We start from the raw sequence: 25,104 nt of genomic DNA, 5'->3' as shown, positions 1-25,104 counted from the left end.
TTTATATAAATAGCCGAATTATATTATAAGCCCAGATTTACAACATATGCAGATACAACAAGCCCATTCTTTACACCACTATAGGGTCTGTATTCCTTCTGAAAAATGATCAGTATTCCTTCTGAGTCTCCCATTCAAGGAATACACTGGTCACCAGCTATGCTTAGTTCAGATAACGCCTGCAATTTTTTGAATTACAAAAACAGGGAATTTTTTCCCCTTCGTCCTCGTGGTTAAAATGGTAGTCATAAGTGATCTCTTCTCCAGGGTATATGTCTCGCTCTGCAAAAAAGACAACCTGCGCCAGAGAAACCGTTCAGCAATTTGCTCTTGTTAACTACACAGGGAGGAATGCAACTTAAAGAAAGAATGATAGTCATTTGAAAAACCCATTCCGGGTCTCCTCAAAAAAGAAATGTGTTGCACTTCCAACAAAGGAAACTATATTCCCGCGATATCTGGTAGTATTATAATTTGTCGACGGTAATAAGGTTGCTTGTGGGCGCTGATTCAGAATTACGATTTGGATAATGGATACTTGAGCCTCATTGGTAATGCTTTACAGAATAATAAACCTCAGTTGTGAGCATATCACTCTGGTGAAGGACTCAAAGATTCTGGAAGTATTTTCAGAGGCAAATCATCGTGTCTTACACGTGGACCAACTTTCAACAAATAGAGTAATAAGGACGTTTTCCTTAATATGCAAACAAAGATAATGTATCCTATTTACCAAAAAAAAGATACTGTATCCTACGAAATAGAACATGGATGGATACTGAGGTTTACGAAATGAGACTTTACCTTCTTTCCGTTCCTCACAGAAATCACTTTAGCAACGCAGTTTGGCTGGTCATGTAATTTGTCATTAGAGAAAAAAGAAAAAGTGTGAGTCCAAGAAAATTGGAGGAAGCTATTAAAAAGGGCAAATAACAGCAGAAAAATAGCTTTGGAGAGAAAGACAATGACATCCCCATATTCTTGGTCCATCTTCCATTTCAAGATTTCCCCAATTCGGAGTCCACTTTGGCTCTTGGAAAAGTCAAAGTATCAATTTCCAGTTTTCCAAAACTATCCCTCACAAATAACAAGGAATGACTTGGAAACTGAAAATAAAGGGGCAATATTGAAATCTATGCCTTTAAATTTGAATATAAATGCAATTGTTACATGTCTTAAAAAGTAAGAATTCTCCAAAGGGACAAGTAGCAGGGAGCACCAAAACATTTGCCTCGTCTCTTAAACTGATGCATCTGTTTCACACTGAAACTTTGCTATTAGACTATCCAAAATACTTAAAAGCAAGTTTAATTGAGAAAAGTGCTACAAGTGTTAATGATAACGATCATTGTCTATACTACATACATTCTCCATTTTGGGCAAAGTACCGGTGTTGACAATGATATACGATATATGTGGTTGTAGGATAGGCATCGGACATGCATTATCACCTGCTGGCTACATAGGCAGTTTTTTTTTTTTTTTTGCTCAGCAACTACATAGGCAGTTATAGCACACATTAAATATTTCTTTTGTAACTCAGGCAGTTATATAACAGAAGTAAGGGGAGTCCAATAATGCTCATAGGCTAACAACTTATTGAAGAGTTTCGACTTTGGAGCCCTAATTGGCTTATCCATATTTGTGGTCAAATAATTTCATATAAAAAAGCTTTTACCAATTTTCTGACTCATTCATATGACATAAGATATTAGTAATAATTAATTAGTGTATTCCGGTACCCGCTTCCATATTTGGATCCATAGGTTCATGTCTAGATTTGAACTATCCAACCCTTTGCTATATTTCCACACCCAATTCCCAACCCGGGGTCCATGTTAAGTAGGTCATTACCCATGAAAACTAAGTTCTACATCTTACCCATGTGTAATACCTATGAGGTGCATCTTGTAGATTCTATTACCAACAGATGGAAGAAAGGAATTCATACTTCTACAAAACCGTCTGTTACATATATTTGGAAGAGAGAGTTACCAGGCATGAATGGTTGACAAAACGAGCAATCCCTCCCTGCCGAGTGGCATCAATAATGTGTTCTTTATCTATCCTAAAGAAATAGCAAGCACTCTTGTACTGAAGTTTTCTTCCAGACTGATACTCGCTCTCTCTTTTATCAGCCACGCGGAGCCCCACGATTTCACCAACATACTCCACCACCTGAAACAGGAATTCCAGAAGACGTTAAGAGCTTTAAATTAGCTCACTAAAACAAGAAAGCTTTTTGAACCTGTAGCATTGAAACAAATCTAACCATTGCACCACGGGAAATGAACTGGGATGTGTAGAGACCAAGAGCATGTATGCCTGACTTGTACACTACCAAATATTTCCAACCTTTTGACTGTTTATACCGAGCATATTCTTTCTGCAAGTGATAGAAAAAACCACATACTAGATCAGCAAAAACAAAACTCTTTGCATTTATATTTTGAAAGAAATTAAGTTGGCATAGATTGCATAAGCATTAGAAATACTCCCTCCACCCCCATATGTTTTTCTATTTTCACTATTTTGGGCTTCTCCAAATATCGTAGTACATATTTATCATTTACTTGGTTTTGGAAGGTTTAGAAACACAATATTTGTTGACCAAACTAAGTACCATCACAACCAAAAAATGACAAATAAATGGGATGGAGGGAGGCATTGCTCAAGTGGAGCACACTGAATATCCAGAGGTTGCTTGAAGATACCCGACAATCATACTCAACATCTGAAGTTGGCAGCTTTGCAAGTCCTTTAGGGCTTGGCTTTTGCTTATTAATGTGATGCCATGCATTCAGCTGCTCTTGTGGAACAGCACATCCACCACTGCCTTTAGAGAGGATCGGATGGTTATGACGAAAGCCTTCCCGTTTACGACCTTTGTAACCCTAATTGAAAGAACAAAATAAAGTTAGTACAGAACCCTTGGTTCTCTCGTACGTGAATGTGCAAGATATCTTAGTTAGTGGACATAATACCTCTGTTCGTGCGCAGCTATATTCTTTGTCTCCAGGATGGCCAGTTTCAGTGCCGATAGGATCACCATCTGTTTCACACTGGTTGTATGATGCATGAAGCATACACCTCCCATAAAAACCGACGTTCTCATTATCAACACCTTCAACCTCACTTTGCAGTAAGCCCTGGATCCAATACAACCAAAAGTGACTAAAGCAGACAGATTAAGATGACAACCTGTTCTTCTATTACAGAAATAGCCATTCCAATGTCTCATCTATAACAATCACCACCCTGTTAAGTTTGCGTGTTGAGTGTCATTTTGGCAAAATGTGTAGCTAACATTCAGTCACGGTCCTGCTCAGATATGAGTTTGTCTACGCACATAGGCAACTTCAGAATGTTTCAAAAATGTATATGTCGCAGCATTCCTAGCGCCTAGCGGAATCTTCTAAATCATATGCTAATCATACATCCCAAGCATTTGAAAACATAATGTATCTAGAAGAGCTGATGTGCTGTATAGCTAATTGCACCATTGTAGTAATACCGTCAGGCCGACACTTGGAAACATAACTTCACAGAGGCTTATTCAATGGAAGTACGAAGATAGCAAATTGCGTATAAAGAAACACATGCCACAGGATAGCATGTAAATTTACAAGGGGAGTGATTAATTCCTAAGACGAACTTCTTCTTTTTTTTTTGGTGAAGTGGAGGGGGTGGGGTTGAATGGATTGTTTCTGGGGAACTGAAGCTCTTGATTAATGGAAAGTGACCATAAAAGCGTGCATATATAGCAACGAGTAAATAACTAGCCAACTGAAGTTGAGCATGGAAAGAATTAAACCTTCTGGTGAGCACACCAAGGATGAAAATGTACAGAGCAATCCCTTACTCGGCACTGAATACAAGAACCACCTGGCCGGTTACACAAGGAACAAACCTGGAAATAAGAACAGGAAAGCAGAAAACATTAGTCTTTCACTATATAGAAACAGGAAACCATGACAAGCCGCATTTTCATATTCCAAAAGGAGATTTCAGTTATTGATTTTAAAACTTTTGAAAATGTTTCAGGTCAAATTAGTTGTAAGTTGTAACTTATAACGGACCATATACCATACCATGACGGATTGTCAGGAAATACTCACCACATCTGCTTTAGGATGAGAAGCACCAGATACATCAAAAGCACTCATGGTGTCAACATTGGGGCAGCGTGTTCCTGGTGTCCAGAGCCCACAAACCATATGAATCCACTGCTTAACGGTGGAATCAACAACTCCAGCTGTTATGCTGTTGAGGACATTCAAGTTGTCAGAAGAACAAGATGAATTCTTAACGCACTCCAATTGCTTCTGCAGATCCATTTTCCAAACCACTGCAGAAGAGGGTTCACTAGGTATAGGTCTGATGATAGGAAATGAATCCCTCTCAAGTGCAGACGTTGAGGGACTCAACATGCTGAACTTGTCCTCCAAAATTTCCGAAGGAGAAACTGCATCCTTGGGCCCAAATTCTGTGACAATATTCCAAGTTTTCAAAAGGCTTTTCACAATGCTACGACTCCGCAGTGCCCGAGTCATAGCTCCACCTCCATAACCACAGAGAACACAAACCTGCATGCCACATAAGCTTAGTACTGCTGAATAAGATAAGCACAAGAGACAAAGGGTAAAAAAAAAAATAAGACAAGACAAGACAAGAAACCGTAGGTTGATATTTACACCAAGAAATGGTAACAATAAGTTCAGTACAGAAACATTTTAGCCCGAATGTGAAGAATCTGTCACTACAAAATGTAAAGAGAGAAGTCACAGAAGTCCATACAATCAGGACAGCTACATTTGTAAAGACAAGGCTTTCCTACAACCCAGGTTGCAGGCATCTCCTGTTTCCCTGATATGGCACCCTACGAGATGATCCTATTTGTACACATCTTGAGTGCCAAACTCTAGCACAACTGCCTATCCATTCAAGTTATACTAGTCTTGACAGATAGAAATGGCATATAATAAAATTGCCCTCGTAAACTACTAAATTACATATGGACCATCATAATATTGAAGAATCTGGAACAAGACGAGCAAAAATGACATATAAACATTCTTAACTGCCAGATTTTGTTCGGGTAAACTAATAGAAAACAGTTACAACCTATGAAAGAACAAAATTTCTTCTGTTGGATGCAAAATTCAACCACGCAAATATTCAAACACCATGGCCCAAAATGACACTCTTGTAAAACAAAAATTAAACCAGAAGAACGACCATGATGCTATCAAAAGAACGCAAAGAAGAAGAAGAACTTGCGATAAGAGAATAAACTACTTACAATGCTTTTGGAGCTTGTCCTGCATGGCCTACAACACCAACGACCTCTGGGCACTTTGGAAACACCATAGCAAGCCTGATGCACCTATTTATGATAACACTAGTGAGGCTTACCAGATTACAACAGGAGAAACTAGGAAAGAAGTCAAGCAAAACATGATACATACCCTGATTAAGCATCGACTGCACTCCAATAAACAATTGATGTCATTTTTATTTGAACTTCCACAGACACAGCAGAATGCATCTGACTGTGAAATAGAGGACTGCCACTGGTGCTCCTCATCAGATCTGAAGTGCAGCCATAAATGTTAAACAGCTTCATCGTTAAACTACAGCAGTTCATGCAAGAAGCCAAGGCTTCTAGCACTATCCAAGAGTTCAAAGTGAAAATTAAATCAAGAGTCTATATGCATTGCTTACTTAGCCGTGCATAATCCATCAGCACGAAGTTTACCATCTTCAGCACTGTTCAAAAAATTTCCCATATTTCTGCACTTTATTTGCGGTTGACATTTTGGGGTCTTAATATCTGAAACACCCACAAAGCTTGATTCCTTCTCTGGTGATGGGGAAAAAACTCATTAATATATACTCAGGGTAAAACAGAAGGGGTTAATTGTGATACAAATTTCTTTAAGAAATGGTAATTGACTGATCAGTGTTTCAAACAAGTATATTGTGGACTTCCCCACGCCTCAGGTCCTCAAACAGAATACAGAAAGCCAGAGAGAGAGATATCAGTGAGTTTAACCAATATTCTAGTCAACATTCTTCCAAGGAGACTAGTTCATCTAAGGTGCCAAAGCTACCTGCAACAGGATTCAGCTGGCCCAAAGTAGATGGGCAGTCACTTGGTGAGTCAACGCATTGCCAAAGCTAGCATGTAAGCAGGCTGAACAATATACGAAAGTCTTGCAAACAACAGGCGGTCAGTGTAATATTACTGTTCACATTCTAATACTAATTTGCAATCTTGTGGAATAAGAAAAAACCCACTTTGTTGGAGACCATGAAGGGGAAAGATTACAATGTCATACTTTAATACTATATTATTACATCATGCTTTAATAGTAAGAATTATGGTTATACTTTTAATATTACTCAAACACAGTGAGAAGACATTAGAGGGTTAATCAGTCCACTCTGATACCAAGTTACCTTGACAAGTCTAGATTTAGGGCTTAAAAGATGATGAGAGAGAGAGAGAGAGAGAGATTAGGTTAAAAGATCCAGAGACACTAACCTAGGCATCTCTCCACACAAGTAGTTATATTATTATGCAAAGAAGAAAGAAAATTACTAGAATACCCTAGCTAAGCCTCATACTAAAAGGAACAACCAAAGATAATAACAATCTAACAAGAAATACAAGGGTTCAGTCGTTATTCATAACTCATTACGCTCTGGTTTAAAGTAAAACGGTTCAACCAAATATTACTCAGTACCAGAGGTGTTAAAACCATGTACCAAAAAAAAAAAGAGGTGTTAAAACCATACTGTTTCGTCTGGTACGTACCAGTTTGGACAAAAACAGTAACAACCTCTTCAAGTCTCGTTCCGTGTAAAATATTGGGTAATTCCGGCCGTATCGGAAATTTTCAGTCATTTTCCGTACCGGCAACTAAATGTACAAACAGGAGAAAAGTACCAGTGTTCTGCGTTTAAAATGACAAAAAGGTGCTGCCTTTACATGACAAACACACAGTAGCGATTTCGTGTATATAGGTGGAACATGATGAGCTATGCAACAGATTTGACAGCCGCAAAATTTTATTCTTCCAATGCAACTGTTATGGGTTTGCTTTTCCTGGGAAAATTTGAGTTTTTCTACTACTAGACTCCCTTTATTATTTACACATACTAGACTCCCTTTATTATTTACACATACTTCCCTTATTATTTCATATTTCACATATATGCACATATAATTGTTTTACACATATACATTAATTGATAATAGCGATAAATCTGAAACAGTATCCAAAATTACCCGGTACCGGTATGTACTGTACCAATAATAAAAACGGTACCATATCAGGTACGGCATTCAGAAGTTCTCAGTACCCTTTTGCAACATTTTAAAAACACATATCAGGTCCAATTCAAGAGTACTTTCCTATTCCTTTATTCAGTTTTTTTGGAATTTAGAGCCACAGTTAGGCAAGACAAAGGGGGTTCTTGCAAAAGGTAAATTATAAAAGAGACTTAAAAACCTTTTTCCTTTGCTCATTCTATTGTAACCTTAAAACAAGGTATTTGAATCCCCACCGATGTGCAAGAGAAGCTAATGATTGTAGAGGTACCTTTAATTGACAGCTCATAAAGGCTTCGCTTGCGTATTTCCTTGCATTTTGGCTTCAACAGAGTGCTAATACCAGTGTCGAGAATCCTCTCATCTTCCTCGCTTCCATCGTCTCTTTTTTCCTCCATCGAATTATGTACATCAGCGTGTTCTTTGCCCAAAGGGAAGAAACCAGAGTCTGTTTCTTTCACAGAATCATCAGGAACCAGCTTACTACTTATTGTGTCGCCATGACCTTCAATGTCTCTGTCCTTGAAATTAAAAAATTTGCCAATGCATCCACTGCTTCCTCTAATACATCTCTTCTTTGATTTCTTTGTGCACGTTTTTAGCAATTTGTCATTTTCTGCATCTGTATATCTTCTGGTTGATTCAAGAATTTTTCTGAGAGATGCAATTTTTGGAGGTCTGAATGAATCACCACCAGAAATAGCACCATACATCCCACATACAACAGGTCTCACCTGCCCTTTGCATATACCCAACTGCTTGCTAGAAGAGCTTTTCTTAAATTCTGGTGATTTGCACTTTGCATGGATCCCAGTATCAGCGCAATTTGGTTCTTCCACCTGCAGCTTCTTAGTAGTAGGAGCAGTTTGACCGGATCTGAACCTTTTTCTACCAGAGATTTCAGGAATTTCAAGACAACCATCCTCAGTGTCTAATGGAATCTGAGCATTTTCCCCCTCACAGTCATTATAAAGCCCGTGCAATTCTCTTCTATCATTTGTTTTGGTCAAACCAGGCCTCTGCTTGAAATTAGGCCCAGCGGAACAACCACAATTGTGGGATCTTCCTTTGTCAGGTTGAAGCCGCATCTGCATATCTTTGGCCGAAACGAAGTGCCAATTATCATTGTCTATACCAGCGGGGGGAAATGACACATCTAGCCTCTTCTGTTTCGTTGGTCTTTCTCTCTTTGCAGATTTATAGGCCTTCTCAAAGGTCTCTGTCCGATTGGTCTTGTCATGAATCGAAGAAAGCCCTTTATTGACTTTATTTCGAACATTCTTCGATATGAACGAGTCCCTGAGCCTAAGCTCATCAATAAGACTACGAGAAGATTGATCAGGTAACAGTTTGGAGGATCCTTCACAGGCTGAGCTGATATTACGGGTAAATCCAAAGATTTCAGAACTTCTTCCACTGTCAGGTGGATCATCGGATGACCAGCATTTATCAATGCCTGATCCTTCGTCCACTACAAGATTTTTTGTATATTCGTCTCCACCAACAGTAGAAGAATCCAAGCTATCAAACTTGACTGATGCCTGAGTGACAGCAGCAGCAGAACATCCTGAAGAAATATTAGACTTTTCTCGCTCTTTCAGGGAAGCAGCATCTTGAGCAGAGGTGTCAAAGCGCTTAGCAGTAGCAGCAGCTTCAGCAACTTGGTCCCCAACATTTTCCCTCCTGTCTAATAAATTAGCTGACCTGTGATTGCATGTCAAGTTGTGCATCTTTGTTGCCTTGTTTGGAACATCTCTCCACTGAAAAGCATGACATTCAACTTTCTTCTTGACCTGGCCATCTGTGTTGCCACTTTTATCAATGGAAACAGCTTTCTCCTTCGAGAAAGTAGAGTTTCTTTCCAATTTCCGATCAAGGAGTATAGAGGCCATGCCGTTGATACTTCCACTCCATTCTTTAAGGGCACTGAAGAAGTTCTCATCTTTGGAATCACAATTTCCACCTAAAGAACTTGTGTGGGCAGTACAAACACACTTTCCTGGGACATATGCAACTGGAACTCTTTGAAAACATTTCCCACATTTATCTGAAGGATTGATGTCATTTTCTATTCTTCCAGATCTGAAACATGGACACAGTTTCACAAACTTAGGGTGGACAAAAAGAGGTTAGCCCATCAATCCCAAATCATTATGTTGGCAATACTTATGCAAATGATTATCTGTAGGTGCAGAATAAGGAAACAACAGGAGCATTCTTTTAACTCTAAACGCCTCTCTTTTATCCTTTCTTTGGATAAGTAACTAGATTCCAACCGCCCAAGTAAAGAGCTATTTGGATCTGTTGTCGTGAAGCGAAGTCCCACATCGCTGTGAACTGACCTGTGATTCTGTTTCTTTCAAAGCAAAATATTTTACATCACAATAAAATTAAAAACTATCTATTACCTTCCCACAGGATGCTCATTTCGATGCATATCGCAAGACAGCTGGCACTGCATTTCAATAGCTTTTCCATCCAATAATGTCCCTGCCAAGAAAGTAGAGAAACTGCACTTACTCAGACCTAGCAGCACATAAAATCATCATAAACGTTATGTGGAACAACACAGGTACAGAACTCAAAAACCTAAATATTTAGGACAACAAACACGATTAGAGGAGCCCAGTACTACTCTCTTTCAGGATTGGCTCACTTAGGATGAGGTTGTGTTCAAGCTCAGCTCAAACTCGAACAAACTCAGAGCCTTGTATTCAAGCTCAGCTTGGTTATTATTGCAACTACAATCGAAATCTGAGTGCTAAAACCCTATAACTAAAAGAAAAGGATAAAAACTTGAAATGTAAACCTGGAAAACCTAATGCCAGGGTGTGTTTATTTCAGAATGGGACAATGCAAACAACATTCTCATGGGTGTTTTAACAAAACAAAACCCAAAAAAAAAAAAGGAAGAGTAAGGGATTAAGCTAGTCATTTTAATATTGCGGCTTCTCTGGAAACAAGCGTAAGTAAACGAACAAACAAAGAAAAGGAAGAATTGAAAAGGATGAAGACGTTTCAGAGTGATCAAGAAGGTGCAGAACAGCCCACATCATAGGATGCTGGTTTCATTGTTGGTCTTCTTCAAAATTGATGCAGAATGAAAATATTATATTATTTAAAAAAAGAATATAAAGTTCCTTATTTTTGTTTTAGTTATTTTGTTAGGAATCTTGCAATTATAGAAATAAGTGTTCTACCTTATTTAGTTTTCAATTAAGTTAATTTAGTTTCATTTTTCATTATTTCCTAGTGTGTAGGGTTTCTCCTACTATAAAATGAGTTGTAAGCCTTAGGGCTATGTAGTTTTTATGATTAATGAAATTATAAAGAGTGTTATCTTTTATGCCAAATTCTTTGGTATTCTACGGATTCAACAAAGTGTTTGATGTCTTTATTCTTGGGTATTCTTTGACTAAACAGGTTTAGAGAAGGATTTTGATTTCCGGGTATTCGTATCCTTGACCCATTGAAATCGTTCCCCTAGTTGTGCACCCCATGCAGCCTCATCACCTTTGTTTTCAGCAACAGCATAACGATCATAACAAACTACTTGTCGCGCCATAATCCGGAATTGAACTTAAGCTCTAATACCAACTGAAGCAGCGGAAGCTAATTAAGTAACGGAACTATTTAATCGAGTCCGAAATCCGTTGATTAAGAGGGCCACCTTGATCGTTGACAATCAACCTAACTACTACCCACTGAATTTGTGCTCCTTTATAGAGAAGGGTACAGTTCGGTGGCCATTCACGTCCAATATTATTCTGGATCCAATTGTGGATTGGAGTAAGCCGCCTATTTTTTGATGAGGAACCATTCAATGATGTGGAGTATGGGATCGTTTTGCCTAAAAATGATCATCTGCATTTTGTGTTGGATACTACAATTTCGGCGCCGTCGCAATTGAAATTTAAAGTTTCATCTAGAAGTAACCCAACATACACGTGGTTAGGTGTTCAAATATTTGGACTCTGCAAGAAACAAAGTGAATATATAGTTTGTGGAAATTTTATGGGATTTACTGATATTCCTTCATTTGCGTTTGAAGACTCCTTGTTAGAATTCAAGTTCGAAAAGATCAACTTAAAGTATAAAATTGATGCAGACAAGTTTCGACAAGCAAGATTATTTGAAGCAATTGAAACTCGAGGACGAGTTTTCTCGAGCCCGGGAAAATGATGCAGAATGAAAATATTATATTATTTAAAAAAGAATATAAAGTTCCTTATTTTTGTTTTAGTTATTTTGTTAGGAATCTTGCAATTGTAGGGTTTCTCCTACTATAAAATGAGTTGTAAGCCTTAGGGCTATGTAGTTTTTGATGATTAATGAAATTATAAAGAGTGTTCTCGTTTATGCCAAATTCTTTGGTATTCTATGGAATCAACAAAGTGTTTGATGCCTTTATTCCTGGGTATTCTTTGACTAAACAGGTTTAGAGAAGGATTTCGATCTCCAGGTATTCGTTACGAATCAACGGATTTCGGACTCGATTTAGTAGTTCGTGTTTCATTAGCTTCTGCTGCATCAAAAATGCTCTTTGCTTCATAGCAGCTAGAAGTATTATGATCCAATGGTTTCGGATGCCACAGGAAAAAACTAAGAAGAAACTGTTAGATTTCTTGGAGGGTTCCAACCTAAAACCAATTGGCTATAGGTGGAGTAGCCTCTAGAATTTATTAACCAAGCTTGGGTGGCTTAGATGAGCGATGTGGGACAAGTCTAACACTCCCCCTCACGTGCAGCCCGGATGCACGTGGAGGTGACAGACCAGGAGCTAACTGACTGACTCGGGCGACAGAGATGACAGAGACTTTTCCACGAGAGGTGAGGCCACCCAAGACCTAGCTCTGATACCATGTTAGATTTCTTGGAGGGTTCCAACCTAAAACCAATTGACTATAAGTGGAGTAACCTCTAGAATTTATTAACCAAGTTTGGGTGGCTTAGATGAGCGATGTGGGACAAGTCCAACAGAAACTTCCCCATAATCTTTTATGGGTTTTGAGACTTCCGCCACTTTACTCTTTACACATACCCATGCAAGTTTCACAAGCCCGAAATGTTGATCTTGGTCCTGTTCAACCTCATCACATTTACTAAAGAAGCATGAAGCTTAAGACTCAAGATTTCAATTGATATATAACAAGCCCAAGCCTAGCCCAAGAAATCCATAAACAGCTAGTTCAATGCAAACCTCAATATATTGCATCACTGATCAAGGATAATATTGGAAGAATAAAAAAAAGAAAAAAATAACCATGCATACCTGATGTAGGGACTAGATTTTCAGCATCACCATCCATCCAACAAGTAAAACCAGATTGGAGTGCTCGAAAGGCAACTTCAGGAGCAACTTGTTTGCTGGTTGCCCCAAGACCACACCGGTCTTCTTTAGATGAAGATGGATCGACAATAGAACAGTGTATATTATCCCTGCAAGTGCTGTTGGGTACCCCTTGACACTGCTCTGTTCCAAGAGAAGCATTGTCATGTACTTGATTAGATAACTCAAAAATATGCCGAAATGCAAGCATTCTCGAATTCTCGTCCAGTGTATAGGGGTATACACCATTGCCCTCTTTGATTGTCAGTGCAGGAGCAGTATTTGATACAGAGGTTGAAGTTGATGACGAAAATCCTAGCGAGATAGCTGGGAAAGGCAACATTAATCCAGAATCCACAGGTGAACTTGTGGATTGTTGGAAAACGTGATCCAAATGTCCATGAAACCCAAGGCAATGAGTTTTTCCTGATTGGTTCAAAGGATTTCTGGGATCTAAAGCACCATGTGGCCGTCCAGAGAACTTGTACAGATGAGAACTCTTGTCATGTACCACTAAACAACTATGACAACCAGCTCCATCACAAGTAGTTGAACTTTCCCTATGCTTTGTGCGAAACTCAAAGTTTGGTTCAGTTGCAACGCGCAGGCTATCAGCAGCAAAAGCTGCCTCTTTAGCCTTGCCACCGTGGCCCTGAAGACCCAATTTATTGACGGTTAGTTGACCTGATGCAAAGCCTCTCGTCCATGAAGAACTTGTTGAGTCGCGTTTGGCAATATGAGATTCACAATGCAATGCCCCAGGAATAACATGACAGTTATCCATCGTACCACCAGAAGCTTTAGAATATATCCTTCCCTCGGTAGACGTTTTACATTGTGTAAGTAACATCGAACATCTATCTGCATCACCATTCAATTCCCCTGTGCCAATAGCATCTCTAGCATTGTTGATTCCAGATGATTGGCTCACGAGGTTCAAGCGGCTTTGTCCTCTTCTCCCACAGGTATTAGATGAGCCAGCAGCATGCTGAAGATATTGACAGTGTTCCTGCATTCCCCTGGAATTACCTGATGCATTGATAAAACGAAAAATAATCACTTAAAACAGCGATTTGCAACCCCCACCCACCCCCAACAGAAAGGGATAAAACAAAGGTCTTTTATGGCCAAACAATCTGGTAAAGAAAATGATAATATAGGAAACAGCACTTCACCCACTGTTATGAATCAGCTGCTCTGGCAAAAGAGATTTCCGGGGATCACCATGCCTGTCAAATGGATGAGAAGTAAAGGCTGGCAAAACAGAAGTTCCCAAAGTCTGGCTCTGGGGAGATGGTTGCCCAAGTTTCAGCTCAATGCCTGAGGAAACTGCATCTATGTCCACAGTATTCCCCTTCTTCAAATTGTAAAGTTTGCTGATGTCAGAATCATTACCGTGGGATTTTGAGTTCTGTAACTTTTTGTAGGAAATGAATGGTTGTCCACTCTTTGAGTTTGAATCAGCGCAAGCAGAAACGGAATGACAACCATCATATGGGCCCCTTGTGCCAATAAACTCAGACACTGTTGAACATCCAGATGAATGGAAGCCCATAATCTGGTTATTTACTACAGAAGGGAAATTGCTCTGTGAAGCACCAATTAAGCCCTTGTGAAGAACATTGTAACCATCTTGAGCATTCCTTTGTTTTCCAACATATGAAACCTCATTAACCGATTTCTGACCAGTATTATGGTTCTTAAAAAGTGCACCATTGTGTTGAGGCTGTCTATGTTCTACTAAACCTCCACGGGAACCAGCCACATTAGACAGGTCAGACATTTTGGGCATGTTGGATGCCGTCACACTGTGTTTCACTGTACCAGCAGTGGTTGAGAATCCTTCAGGCCAATCCCATCCATTGTGATCTTCTGGAACCCTAATCTAAAGCATCAGAAAAAAACATCACCACCCAGAGTTCCTTGTTCTTCAGCACATGCCAATAACAATTACAGTATTCAATACCAAATAAAAAGAGGCGTGCTAAGTGAAATATATCGGTCACTATATCACATAAAACAAAATTTCCAGAATACATATTTTCTTGGGAATTCAAATTGTCACTATGTGCCTAGCAAATGTGCTGGCACAAGCACGTCTCCACACTAACATAGTATACAATAATCCTAAATAGGTTAGCAACCAAGAAAGTCCTCACTCTCATTCTTGAAGGGAGAAAAGAGTTGAGAAAGCAAAGAAAGTCAAAGAACCCACCCCCAAGCCCAGCTGCCTCACATTTTAGATAATCATCTTCTTGTCCTCATATAACCTAAAACCCTTCTCTTTACGCATAAATACATTCATGCATCACATCGGTATCAGCAAATCGTAAGATCTCACGCTTTCCATTTCAACACTTTTAGGTAAGAACCAAAACCCACCATATTCCCCCGAAGTAGAGCTAGGGGTGTAAGGGTCTCTAAGGAGCTTAGCAAAATAGCCCCGTAACTTCCAGACGAGGCGTGCCGCCTTGCAAAGGGGGTCGCAGAGAGTCAGTGACCAGGCCGGGGCAACTCTTTACCAAAAAGTTAAACATCCAATCAGTAAGCCATCAGATATCACCAGGCTATCCCACCAAACATTCTCCATTATTGACAATTTCCATCAGAGAACCACTCTTACCAATTATTAAAAACTCACAGATGAAATTATTGCTGTCAAAAAACAGTGAACCAAGGAGAAAAGGGATAAATAAACCAGCATAAACTGCAGAAAAATCAAATAAAATCCTACGGGTTTAGTTCAACAACTAACCTGCACCCTTGCAGGTCATGTTCAAGGTCAGAAATTCAATCCAGTTCACGAAAATGGGACCCAAATCTAATACTCAGGAAACATGCCCCAAAATCCCAAATTTTCCAAAAAGGTTGGCAAGAGAGAAGTAATTCACACACACACCCCCCCCCCCCCAAACCCCCAAGAGAGAGAGAGAGAGAGAGAGAGAGAGAGAGGAAAAAAGAAAAAGAAAAGACCACTGCAATAAGTCACTGACTGCTGAAGCTACATAGCATTCACTTCCATGGGACGATCAGATGTGATTTGGGAAAAATAAATCAAAGCCATTGATAGTCTAAACAAGGACTCCAAAATAAATCAATAAATCAAATTTTAACACCGTTTCTATTATGTTTGTCTGGGACTGACATTTTACTAATAGCTACATAATGGAATGGCATGGCCAGTTACAACAAACCCATCTGATCCAGAAGTGTACCATCACATGCCAGCAATGCAGGATGAAGGTAAGAATAATCACCTGTGCCCAAATTGACCTGTTTCTATCGACAAAATACACTCATCGCTATTATTCTGAAACCTATCCAGCGATAAGGAAAATGAAGCACTTTAAGGTATTGTACGTATTACCCCAAATTTATGGAAGTAAAGCTTTCGCCACTGAGCTATGGTCTCACCGCTGTCCATATGAACAGCAGCCCCAGGGTTAACATCACACACACCTGAATGCTGCACAGTTAGTGAAGTTAGAACCAGCTTCAAACACAAATACACATTGAAGTGCCGTCAATAATTCAGATAGGAATTACTTCAGACCAAATGATATTTATGTGAAAATTACCTGACAGAATTTAGAGATAGACATACGTAATCCATGGCATGAGCAAACAACACCAAGTAGTCCAGTATCACTGCGCAGCAAATCCCCACCTCAACAATCAAAACCGACTTATTAGAACAGAAGAACATATCACACGAACAGAGTCACTAAACTCACAACAGCTTTCAAGTTTTGAGCACTTACTTGCACCCAAACAAAACACTCGAGGGCAGCCAGGGGGGAGAGTATACGAACAAGGAGAAGTAGAACAGTTAATCTCTAATGGAGCTTTTTGTGCTGCCTGAGTAGTTTTGCTATGTGGCTTCCCAGTATTGGCAGAGTGTCGACTCAGAGAAGAAAAATCCCATACTTTCTCATTTCTGGCATCAGAGAGACAGACGGCTGCCTTCACAGGCTCTGAACTCTGATGATTAACGTTTCCACCCTGAAGAACATCCAGCAAACTAAAGCTGTTGCCATACCTGGATGCAACAACTGGGAACTGATCTGCTCCACTTCTTGGATTTTCAATGCTAGGGGGTTGTGAAAAAATCCCGTTACAAGCAAGGGAAACTCCACTTCCAGCAGCACTGACTGTGAAAATATTACTACTAACAGGAACTTTAACGACTGCCCCTGGACTTGAAAATTGCTGTAAATCACGTTGCAACAACGATGGTGGCCCAGAAAGAAGTGACAAAAATGAATTTCCCAGATCGGCATGGTTTGAGTTATGGGGACGTATATTTGATGACTTGGGAACCATGGATTCACGTATTATTGTGTGGGCTGAAGGGCTTGATTCTTGCGATACATGTGGATAAAAAAGCATACCTGTATTCCGCACCTATATAGAAAAGATGAGGATAAAAAATTAGAATCCTAATACATCATATTTTGTCGACATGTGCGACGCCTTGTATCTTTTCACTAACAATATGCTTGTCATTGCAAACTTCAACCAAAGAAACAACAACCATCATGTACTTGCACATTCACAAAACAAGAGTGTTTGGGGGAGCATCCTGCCTAGCTAGCTAACTTTCAATTTTCTGAGATTACTCCTGCAACAATATCCGTGTACAATTTAATTTCAAATGAATTACCTATCTTGTCTAGAGATTATTGCAAGGGTTTACAATGTGGAATTGCTCATGGGATGGGACCAGTTCCTTCCTTCATATTAGTGAATATTACCCATGAATCTCATACAAGGAAAGGTCTTTTATTACATCCTGGAAGAAAGCGGACATCATTGTCCACGTTCTATAGTTACAACCACAATCAAGAAACGCTTTTCAGAAGCCAAAGACCTGGTTGTTCTGTTTTCCAACTTCAGCAATGCAGAAAGTCTGTGAGATATGCTAATACTCTGATTACATGTGGCTGATACATGGCATGCCTGATTCGATTCTGGAGGTTAATACAAGTTGTGAAGAAAGTTGGAGAACATGGAGCACAAACCAATTGAATAGGAGGTCGTAGAGGATGTGGCAAGACCAGAAGGGATATGGCAATATGGAACGTTCCAGGTGTAACATTTAGTCAACATATTGCCCATCAGCGAATTACATTGTGGAGTGCACATAAATGTTACAACGTATTGCCCATCGGCAAATTACATTGTGGAGTGCACATAGTGAGATGTACTACATGTTTGTCCCGACACAGTTAATTCAAGCTTTTCAAAAAAAGTCGAATAGAATAAACTAAAAATCTACAGAGAATGAAGTTTTGGCAAGATAAAATATTTAAAAGTGGCCTTTACCCTCCTTAATTTGATTCATACACATAATTGAAGAGTAAAAAATACTACAGATCTTATTTTCATCCAATGCCTTACCCGTAAAAGAAGCACATTACAAATTTGTAATCAATAACATGTTCCCTTTCCTCATACCAATACAATTGGCGATCCCCCACTCCCACGAAGCTCCGGTTTTAACTACTCCCTTTGTCCTCGTTTGTTGTTCCCTTTTGATTCCAACTTATTAAGTAAACATCATCATTGCACTTGTCATATCTTTACTTACCCTTTTTACCCTTTTAAGTCCTCTAAAAATATCATCATTGCCTTTTACTATTGCTAGTAAATACTACGGTAGTAATTACTTCAAAAGGGAACAGTAAAAGAGTAAACTCTTCAACTTTCGCCCGTTACTTTCCAACAAGGACAGCTATATTCGGCAATGATTTTCTCACTCCACACTCTTAAAAATGCACACCAAAATTTTTTCTTTAGCACTCAAATTTCATGCAACACGAGCACTAAAAGAAAATTTTCATTACATTTATAAAAAGGTGGAGGGCAAAAATCATTCTTCTTTTTTCGGGACAGGGCTTACAAATGGGCTGGGCCAAGCTGAGCTTTATAGTGTTTGCTCGTTTACTAAACCAGCCCAAAACTCGAGCTCGGCTCGCTTGTAAACAAGCCGAGCCTAAAATAATTTTCCTAACGAGCCTCTTTAAATGAACCAGGCCTATAAAACAAGCCGAGCTTTTGCGAACCCAGCCAAGCCGAGCTTTTGAGAGTTGAGCTCAGCTCGTTTCGTAAACAAGCCTAAAATTTGGGCTCGGCTCTATTACTAAACTAGCCGAGCCACAAGCTGCCTGCTTGCGAGCAGCTCGGTTCGTTGCATTAACATTTAAGACAAGAACAGATAATAAAAACAAGAATGCATAAAAAAAAACATATTTCCACTAATGAACAAGAGATACAGCATTATTCACAAGCTACCTAATTAGAAGCATCAAGTAGAAGATTTACCTGATTATTACGAGGCTCATGAGGCTGAAGTTGAGGCGACGCCGAATCCATCGACGGCTGCTGCATCAGAGACTGCCACGTCGGACTACATTTCGCCTGCCAATTAGGATTATCCATGTCTCAAACGGCTAACCCCTGCTAACCTTTCTCGATCAAAAGCGGTGGAAACATTTAATCGCACAGATATAGAGAAAACGAATCTGATAATGGAGGAACCCTAGGTTATGATCACAGAATCAGAGAAAGGGGAGACGGAGCAAATGGGACATACATCGGCGACGCGTACAGGAGAGTGAGACATGTAGAGAGAGAGAGAGAGAGAGAGCGCGCGCGTTGAACAGAGCAGTCAGGAGTGACTAGTGAGGTGAGTGAGTGACGATGAGAAGTGACTGAAGAGAGAGAGGGTGGGAGAGCAGGACCGGGCCGGCCGGGCCTGATTTTTCGGGGCTATAAAGGGAGTACAAAAAATGAGGCCATCTATGATCACAAAATAAAAAATAATAATTAGGCTATTTATTTATTTATCTGTGCATTTTTACAAACAAAAGACTATCACTATTTTTTTTTTTTTAAATCTCAATCAATAATCGAACATTACAAGAGTTCCAATTCATTTTACGTACTAATTATGCTCGCATTATCCTCAAAATATTCATTCATAATTTTGAGTATTATCCTCCCAAATATTACATTGTTGCCAAATCTATTATGCGCATATCTCCCAAATATTTTACCGGATTCATAATCTACCCTAACCACAATTGAAAATCAAAAACTCATAATTCAGACTGTAAAATGCAAAAATAATTAGGCTCCCAAATGGGCCCTAAGTACAACTCTCCATGTCCGTATTATTCGTGGGGAATCCAATTTCTTAAGGGAACATGCAATTAATGCATGTATCTGTAGAAAGTTTGATTAGATTTTCAATTTTACCCCTTATCCCCTTCATGGAAAATTACTTCCTCCGCCATAATTTATTAGTCTTTTTTTAGAGTTAGTGTCACTGTTTATTTAGTTATATATTGTAATCAATAATATTTTAAGTGATTTTGACAACATTATTTAAAAGAATAAATTGAGATATATCAAACAAGATTTATATTGCATATAAAAAGTATTACTAATTAAAAAATATAATCAATTCTTAATTCAGTTATAATACGACGAGGGATTTAAAAATAAAAACGGATGGAGTGTTTTCAATTACATAAAGCTATAGATGCATATGAGTTTGTACATACCATGTACATATGAATTTTGTGGGGCCCACCTCGGGTCTCACAAAGATGTTAAAATATTTTTTTATGAAACATTGTAAAAAATCAGCTCAACCCGATATCGATAAAGATTTTTTCTGAATTTGTGAGGGCGAAACTACTGAACTACTCAGTTTCGCTCCTAAAAATTCCTTAGCGATATTGGATTGAACTGATTTTTTTCCGGGCTCCATAAATAATTGTTTTAGAAATAATAGGCGGTTCGAATCATCTTTGTGCGACCCAAAGATGGATCCCACAAAACCCATATATATATGGTATGTGCATTACATATGTATTTTTAAAAGCTTTACTAGGATAACATATGTATTTTAAAATTGGGAGTTTAATTGTTGTTGACTTTGTTCCTCTTTTTTTTGAATGATATTGTTTGTTCACATCACTACAGAAACCAGCACATCCCTTTCCCTACGTAACAATGTGATCAAATCATTACAGGACCAGCACATCTATTTCCCTCTCTCTCTCCCCTATCGCCAAGCGTATAATCGAAATGTGTTGCGCCGTGCCTTCAGGCACGGGCATGCACTATGTACATATAGCAGTAATCAATTGACAATTAATTACTAACGAGGGATAGTTTGTGTAAAATTGACACACTTTTGGTTGGAGGACAAAACATTTTGGGATATGCCAAAATGAAATACATGACCATTAATAGATAGTACGAAAATAGAAGGACCACTAAATTTGCATATATTTTGACCTTAAACGGGCCAGCCTAGGCCGGGAGAGATATAGGGGATGAGATCTCGTCTAGTCTTAATGTATCCTTCAGTCTGGTTAAATTTCGGTCATTTGTGAGCCTTTTCTAGGCCCATAACAATGATCAAAACCGTTGAGCTTTTAGAGCTTGTTATGAACATTGGTCATGTCAAATGTTTCTTTCCATCGAATACTATTTGATAGGATTTTTATGTGCATAAATCTTAGGATAAATGTTCAAAATCAGTTGCAATCCATTGTTTGCAAGATTAATTCATTTTGAAATTATATCAAACAGTATTCAATCAATGTAATTTTCAACTTGGCCAATGTTCTCAACTAGGTATAAAATGTGAACGGTTCCGATTAATATTGTGTACCCAGAAAAGGCCCACAAATGGCTGGAAACTACAGTAAATTAAATTGGATGGTAGAAGACTGGAAGGGATTCGCGCCCCTAGAGAGAGAGAGAGTACTTCGTGACAAGCTGACCGGAACGAGAATTTTGACGTATAAGGAGCGTCCGATGAACAAAATGGGAGTGTAGGGACCACGGTCGAGAGATCTAGGCCGTCGATTGTGGTCACAGCTTGATAGTGGAAAACTAGCTTGGAAAAGGTGAAGGGTTTCAGACAAAGAGACTGTGGCGTCACAAGACATAATGGACACCTGGAAATGTGGGCCCACCGAGTAAAAATCAGGTGCCTCTCAGAGTAAGTAAACGATCTCGCGGAGCCAACTATGGATTCGGAATGTCTATAAATAGGATAAATTTTTCAGTGCCGATCGGTATATTCCACGTGATGTTCGCTCGGCACTTTTGAGTAGTCCAATGTATTTTTGGATGGTTCAGATTGAAATATTCTCTCTCCTCTCATCCCTTCTCTTTCTCTTTCCTTTTTTTCTCTCCAAATTAGAGCCGTCCAAAATCGAAATGGACGGCTCGGATGCACCGAACGGGCACCACGTGGTACCTGCTCGGCACTGAAAAATTTCTCCTCAAATAGATCTCCATGTTGATTGTTTTTCTCTTTAAAAGAGTAATAGATTAGATCTCCACGTTGATTGTTTCTTTACAAGATTAATCTTAAATTGTATCCACTTTCAAAGTTGAAATGGTAACCTTATAAATTTTCATACTACAAGAAGGAAAAAATATACGTGCGTGATTATAAAAAATTATTGTAGTGTGAAAATCACTACCCTTAAAAAATTAGCCAAATTGTCAAAGTTATTTGAAGTAATTTTGTTCATGGATTTTGCGATTGTTAAATTTTTTAAAGGAGTTTAAAAGGGTTGACGTATATTCTTCGTATGAGTGAAATTTTTACTAATTTAGAGAAATCAAAAGAAGAACAAGTTCATTAAAATTTGTTTGAAACAGTCAATTGTTCGGGAAAAAATCATTAGTAGCAAGTTATATTGACTGATAAAATTCGCGTTCAATCCGATGATGGAATATGAAAATTGACTTTTTAGCAACAAAGTTTGACTAATAAAAGCCCGACTATTTGGCTTCTTTTGGGAGTACAATTCTCTAACTTTCGAGATATTTAGCATCCAACATTATCTCAATTCACCTTGATGAGAGCTAGCAACAATAAAATGAAAAGAATGATTTATTTTTTTTGGGCATTAAGTCCGGAATCTATCTTCTCTAGTGAAAATTTTAAGTTGGTTTATAAATTTTTCTCAATTTTTTAATTACTTTTGTTGATCCTAGATCCAGCATAAATATTTGGGTAATGATTCTTTCACTTCACTCGCTCTCTTATAAATCCACTCTGAAATTTGTCATTTATTAATTAAAATTACACACGACACAAATATTGAAAGACAAATTTTATATAATGCATTATACAAAGAAGGTGGAGTCGAAAAATCAATTTTCCAAAATGTTAGGAGTACTTTTTAAGTCATAGATTCATAGACACACCTATGATGAGCATGATGATTTTTTTGACGTTGCATAGATATGATTGGAGGAACACAAAACGTCATTCATAGTCCGCGTTGTCCTGAAGTAAATCTCGGCATCCCGAAGTGGGACATTCGAGGCGCTGTCACGTGCTCTCTGATGATTGGTAGGTAGCGGTTGGAAGAAAAAGTTGGTCCACCACTGTGTCTTGTTTGGTTACAGGGGGCAGTTTTTAGTTTTTTCAGTATATATACATCAATGGGGTTAGCGGGGCACAAGAGTTTTGTAAGGCGGCTGATCCGACCGTCCATTGATAAACGGCTCGAATTTTAATTCGACCAATGGACGGCTCGGATCAATAGGAGTTTGAATTAAATCCGAGCCATCAGCGTCAAAATAAACGGTCGGATCGATCGCCCTACAACTCCTGTAGTGCGGGCTGCACTATCAAGATTTTCAAATTCATTAGCGGGCAGCTAGTAGGTTAGTCCACAGTAAATTTCAAATTATTCGTAGCCCTGAATTCAGATGCCCACGACGGGGCTCGAACCCTGGCTAAGGAGATGCCAACGGAGCATCAACCCTTTCCTAGACCCCGCAAATGGCAGGAGTCTCGTGCACTGGGTTCACCCATCAGTGGGGAGTCAGTAGGTTAGTCCACAGTGAATTAAAGGTTATCCATAATTCTGAATTCCAAACGTCCACAATGGAACTCGAACCCTAACCTCATGAGATGCCAACAGGGCAGTTTACCACAAAGGCTTTTTTCCCATACTACAAATAGGAGGGAACTCTTGTCTGGGAATACCACATTTTTTTAGCATTGATCTGGTCTAACAATGTTGGTATCTGCTCTCAACCGCTAATCGACATAAATTGTGAGTACACAATTTCTAATTTTAGCAGCACTAATTCAGACATATCCAAACAAGGATCTATGGATTATTGAAGGAAGAGGCTAAGTGATCTCTTGGTTTCTCCTTTGGAGGTTAGCCAAGTTCGTAGAAAATCAATCGGGACTAGCTCAGTTGGTCAGGACTTTTGTAACTCAATAGAAGGGCAGGAGTTCGAATCCCCTCATTTCCGTGTACGTGTTCTTTTCTTAATGAGCTTTTTATTCTTTCTTTGTCTCTACTCTGTAATGGCTTTATTACTTGTATTTATGCGTTTGAGTCTGGCTCTTGATTTTTTTCCCTTCTGCACTCAATGCATCCCTCCCTGTTCCTCTTTCCAGGGCAGGCGATGGAAATCTTGGAGCCCAAAATGAATATTTTACAGAAAATGCTTAAAACAGCTCACTGAGTTGAACAAATATGTACTCCATTAAATATGTGAAAGTTGTATAAAAGTGTATTAGAGTTTGTGCTTTTTTGTCATTTTGTTTGGATTATATCTCCAGATAAATCATTCCAATCATTGAAATACGACCGAAAACATGGTGGGCAGTGTTCACCATTTCAAAGGTGGGTGAACAAAATTGAACTCCACCGAGCTCCAATGGATGTGAGATTCTTATTCAGAAGGATGAAATCAATTGCTTCCTCCGTCCCAAAAAGGATAACAATTTTTGAAACTCGTGTCATTTCTCATCGTTTACATCTTTCAATCTATAATGTTTTTCATGAGTTTGAAAACTTTGTATAATAGAACTAATCGAGAACTATCAAACAAGATCTTTATTGCATAGTATTTTTTGAGATCCATATTGAAAGATGTAAGGACTTGAAATTAGCACAGATATTAAAAATTGACATCCACAAGGTAACACTACAATACTCAACACCCTACCCACTCTCTAGCCTTTTAACTTCATAGAATTTGCAATATACCAACAACTACTACAAATTTCTCTTAGGCTCTGTTTAGAATCTAAGGAAAAGAAAAAAAAAAAAGAAAGGGGCAGAAAATGGGAGGGAAAATTTACAATTCACTAAACTTAAAAATTTTATTTTCTTCTCTATTTCTCTTTCAACCAAACAATAGAAGGGGAAGTTTTTTAATTTTTCTTTTTTTTCTTTTCTTTTCCTTAAATTCCAAACTGAGCGTTAGTCTTCGGCCGGTTGCTCAGGTGATGTGGCGTGGCTGGGAGGAGTCAGTTGGGTTGGGTGCTGCGTTAGGGTTTGGTTTTTGTTTGGACTTGGGATCTTTTGGGCTTTGTCCCATGTATTTGAGTTTTTAAGCCTTTTAAGGTGTTGGGCTACTACCCATTTGC

The 25,104-nt window shown here is 38.8% G+C and overlaps 1 protein-coding gene across 3 annotated transcripts; it reads right to left on the bottom strand.

The window, feature by feature from the left end:
* On the bottom strand, window positions 1–19,447 carry LOC131317750 (uncharacterized). Of its 3 annotated transcripts, none has more exons than XM_058347355.1 (19): window positions 18,990–19,447; window positions 16,427–17,069; window positions 16,244–16,332; window positions 16,033–16,131; window positions 13,845–14,550; window positions 12,609–13,694; window positions 9,745–9,862; window positions 7,608–9,418; window positions 5,725–5,863; window positions 5,469–5,592; window positions 5,303–5,386; window positions 4,119–4,586; window positions 3,815–3,910; window positions 2,985–3,149; window positions 2,715–2,894; window positions 2,273–2,386; window positions 1,996–2,178; window positions 805–849; window positions 1–298 (listed from the first exon to the last, which is right to left on the bottom strand). In XM_058347355.1, exons 1-19 carry the CDS (start codon window positions 19,104–19,106, stop codon window positions 164–166), a joined length of 6,402 nt encoding a protein of 2,133 aa, XP_058203338.1. In that variant the 5' UTR covers window positions 19,107–19,447; the 3' UTR covers window positions 1–163. The 3 variants fall into 3 exon arrangements, with proteins under 3 accessions (XP_058203338.1, XP_058203339.1, XP_058203340.1); XM_058347356.1 differs by having other exon boundaries at window positions 5,725–5,833; XM_058347357.1 differs by having other exon boundaries at window positions 9,745–9,826; window positions 18,990–19,446.
* Window positions 19,448–25,104: the final 5,657 nt, after the last annotated feature.

Source organism: Rhododendron vialii, chromosome 2a (assembly GCF_030253575.1).
Source record: "Rhododendron vialii isolate Sample 1 chromosome 2a, ASM3025357v1".
Classification (NCBI taxonomy): Eukaryota; Viridiplantae; Streptophyta; class Magnoliopsida; order Ericales; family Ericaceae; genus Rhododendron; species Rhododendron vialii.
The sequence above is the reverse complement of the archived record's forward strand: the minus strand, read 5'-3'. Positions and strand labels throughout refer to the sequence as shown.

What these genes read in the sequence shown, in the direction of transcription:
- LOC131317750 (XM_058347355.1), bottom strand. Translation starts at nt 19,106, where the DNA reads ATGGATAATCCTAATTGGCAGGCGAAATGTAGTCCGACGTGGCAGTCT. An exon ending in TTATGAGCTGTCAATTAAAG is followed by an intron (nt 5,864 to 7,607) that starts GTACCTCTACAA and finishes CCCCATCACCAG; the next exon opens with AGAAGGAATCAAGCTTTGTG. An exon ending in GATGGATTATGCACGGCTAA is followed by an intron (nt 5,593 to 5,724) that starts GTAAGCAATGCA and finishes GCTGCACTTCAG; the next exon opens with ATCTGATGAGGAGCACCAGT.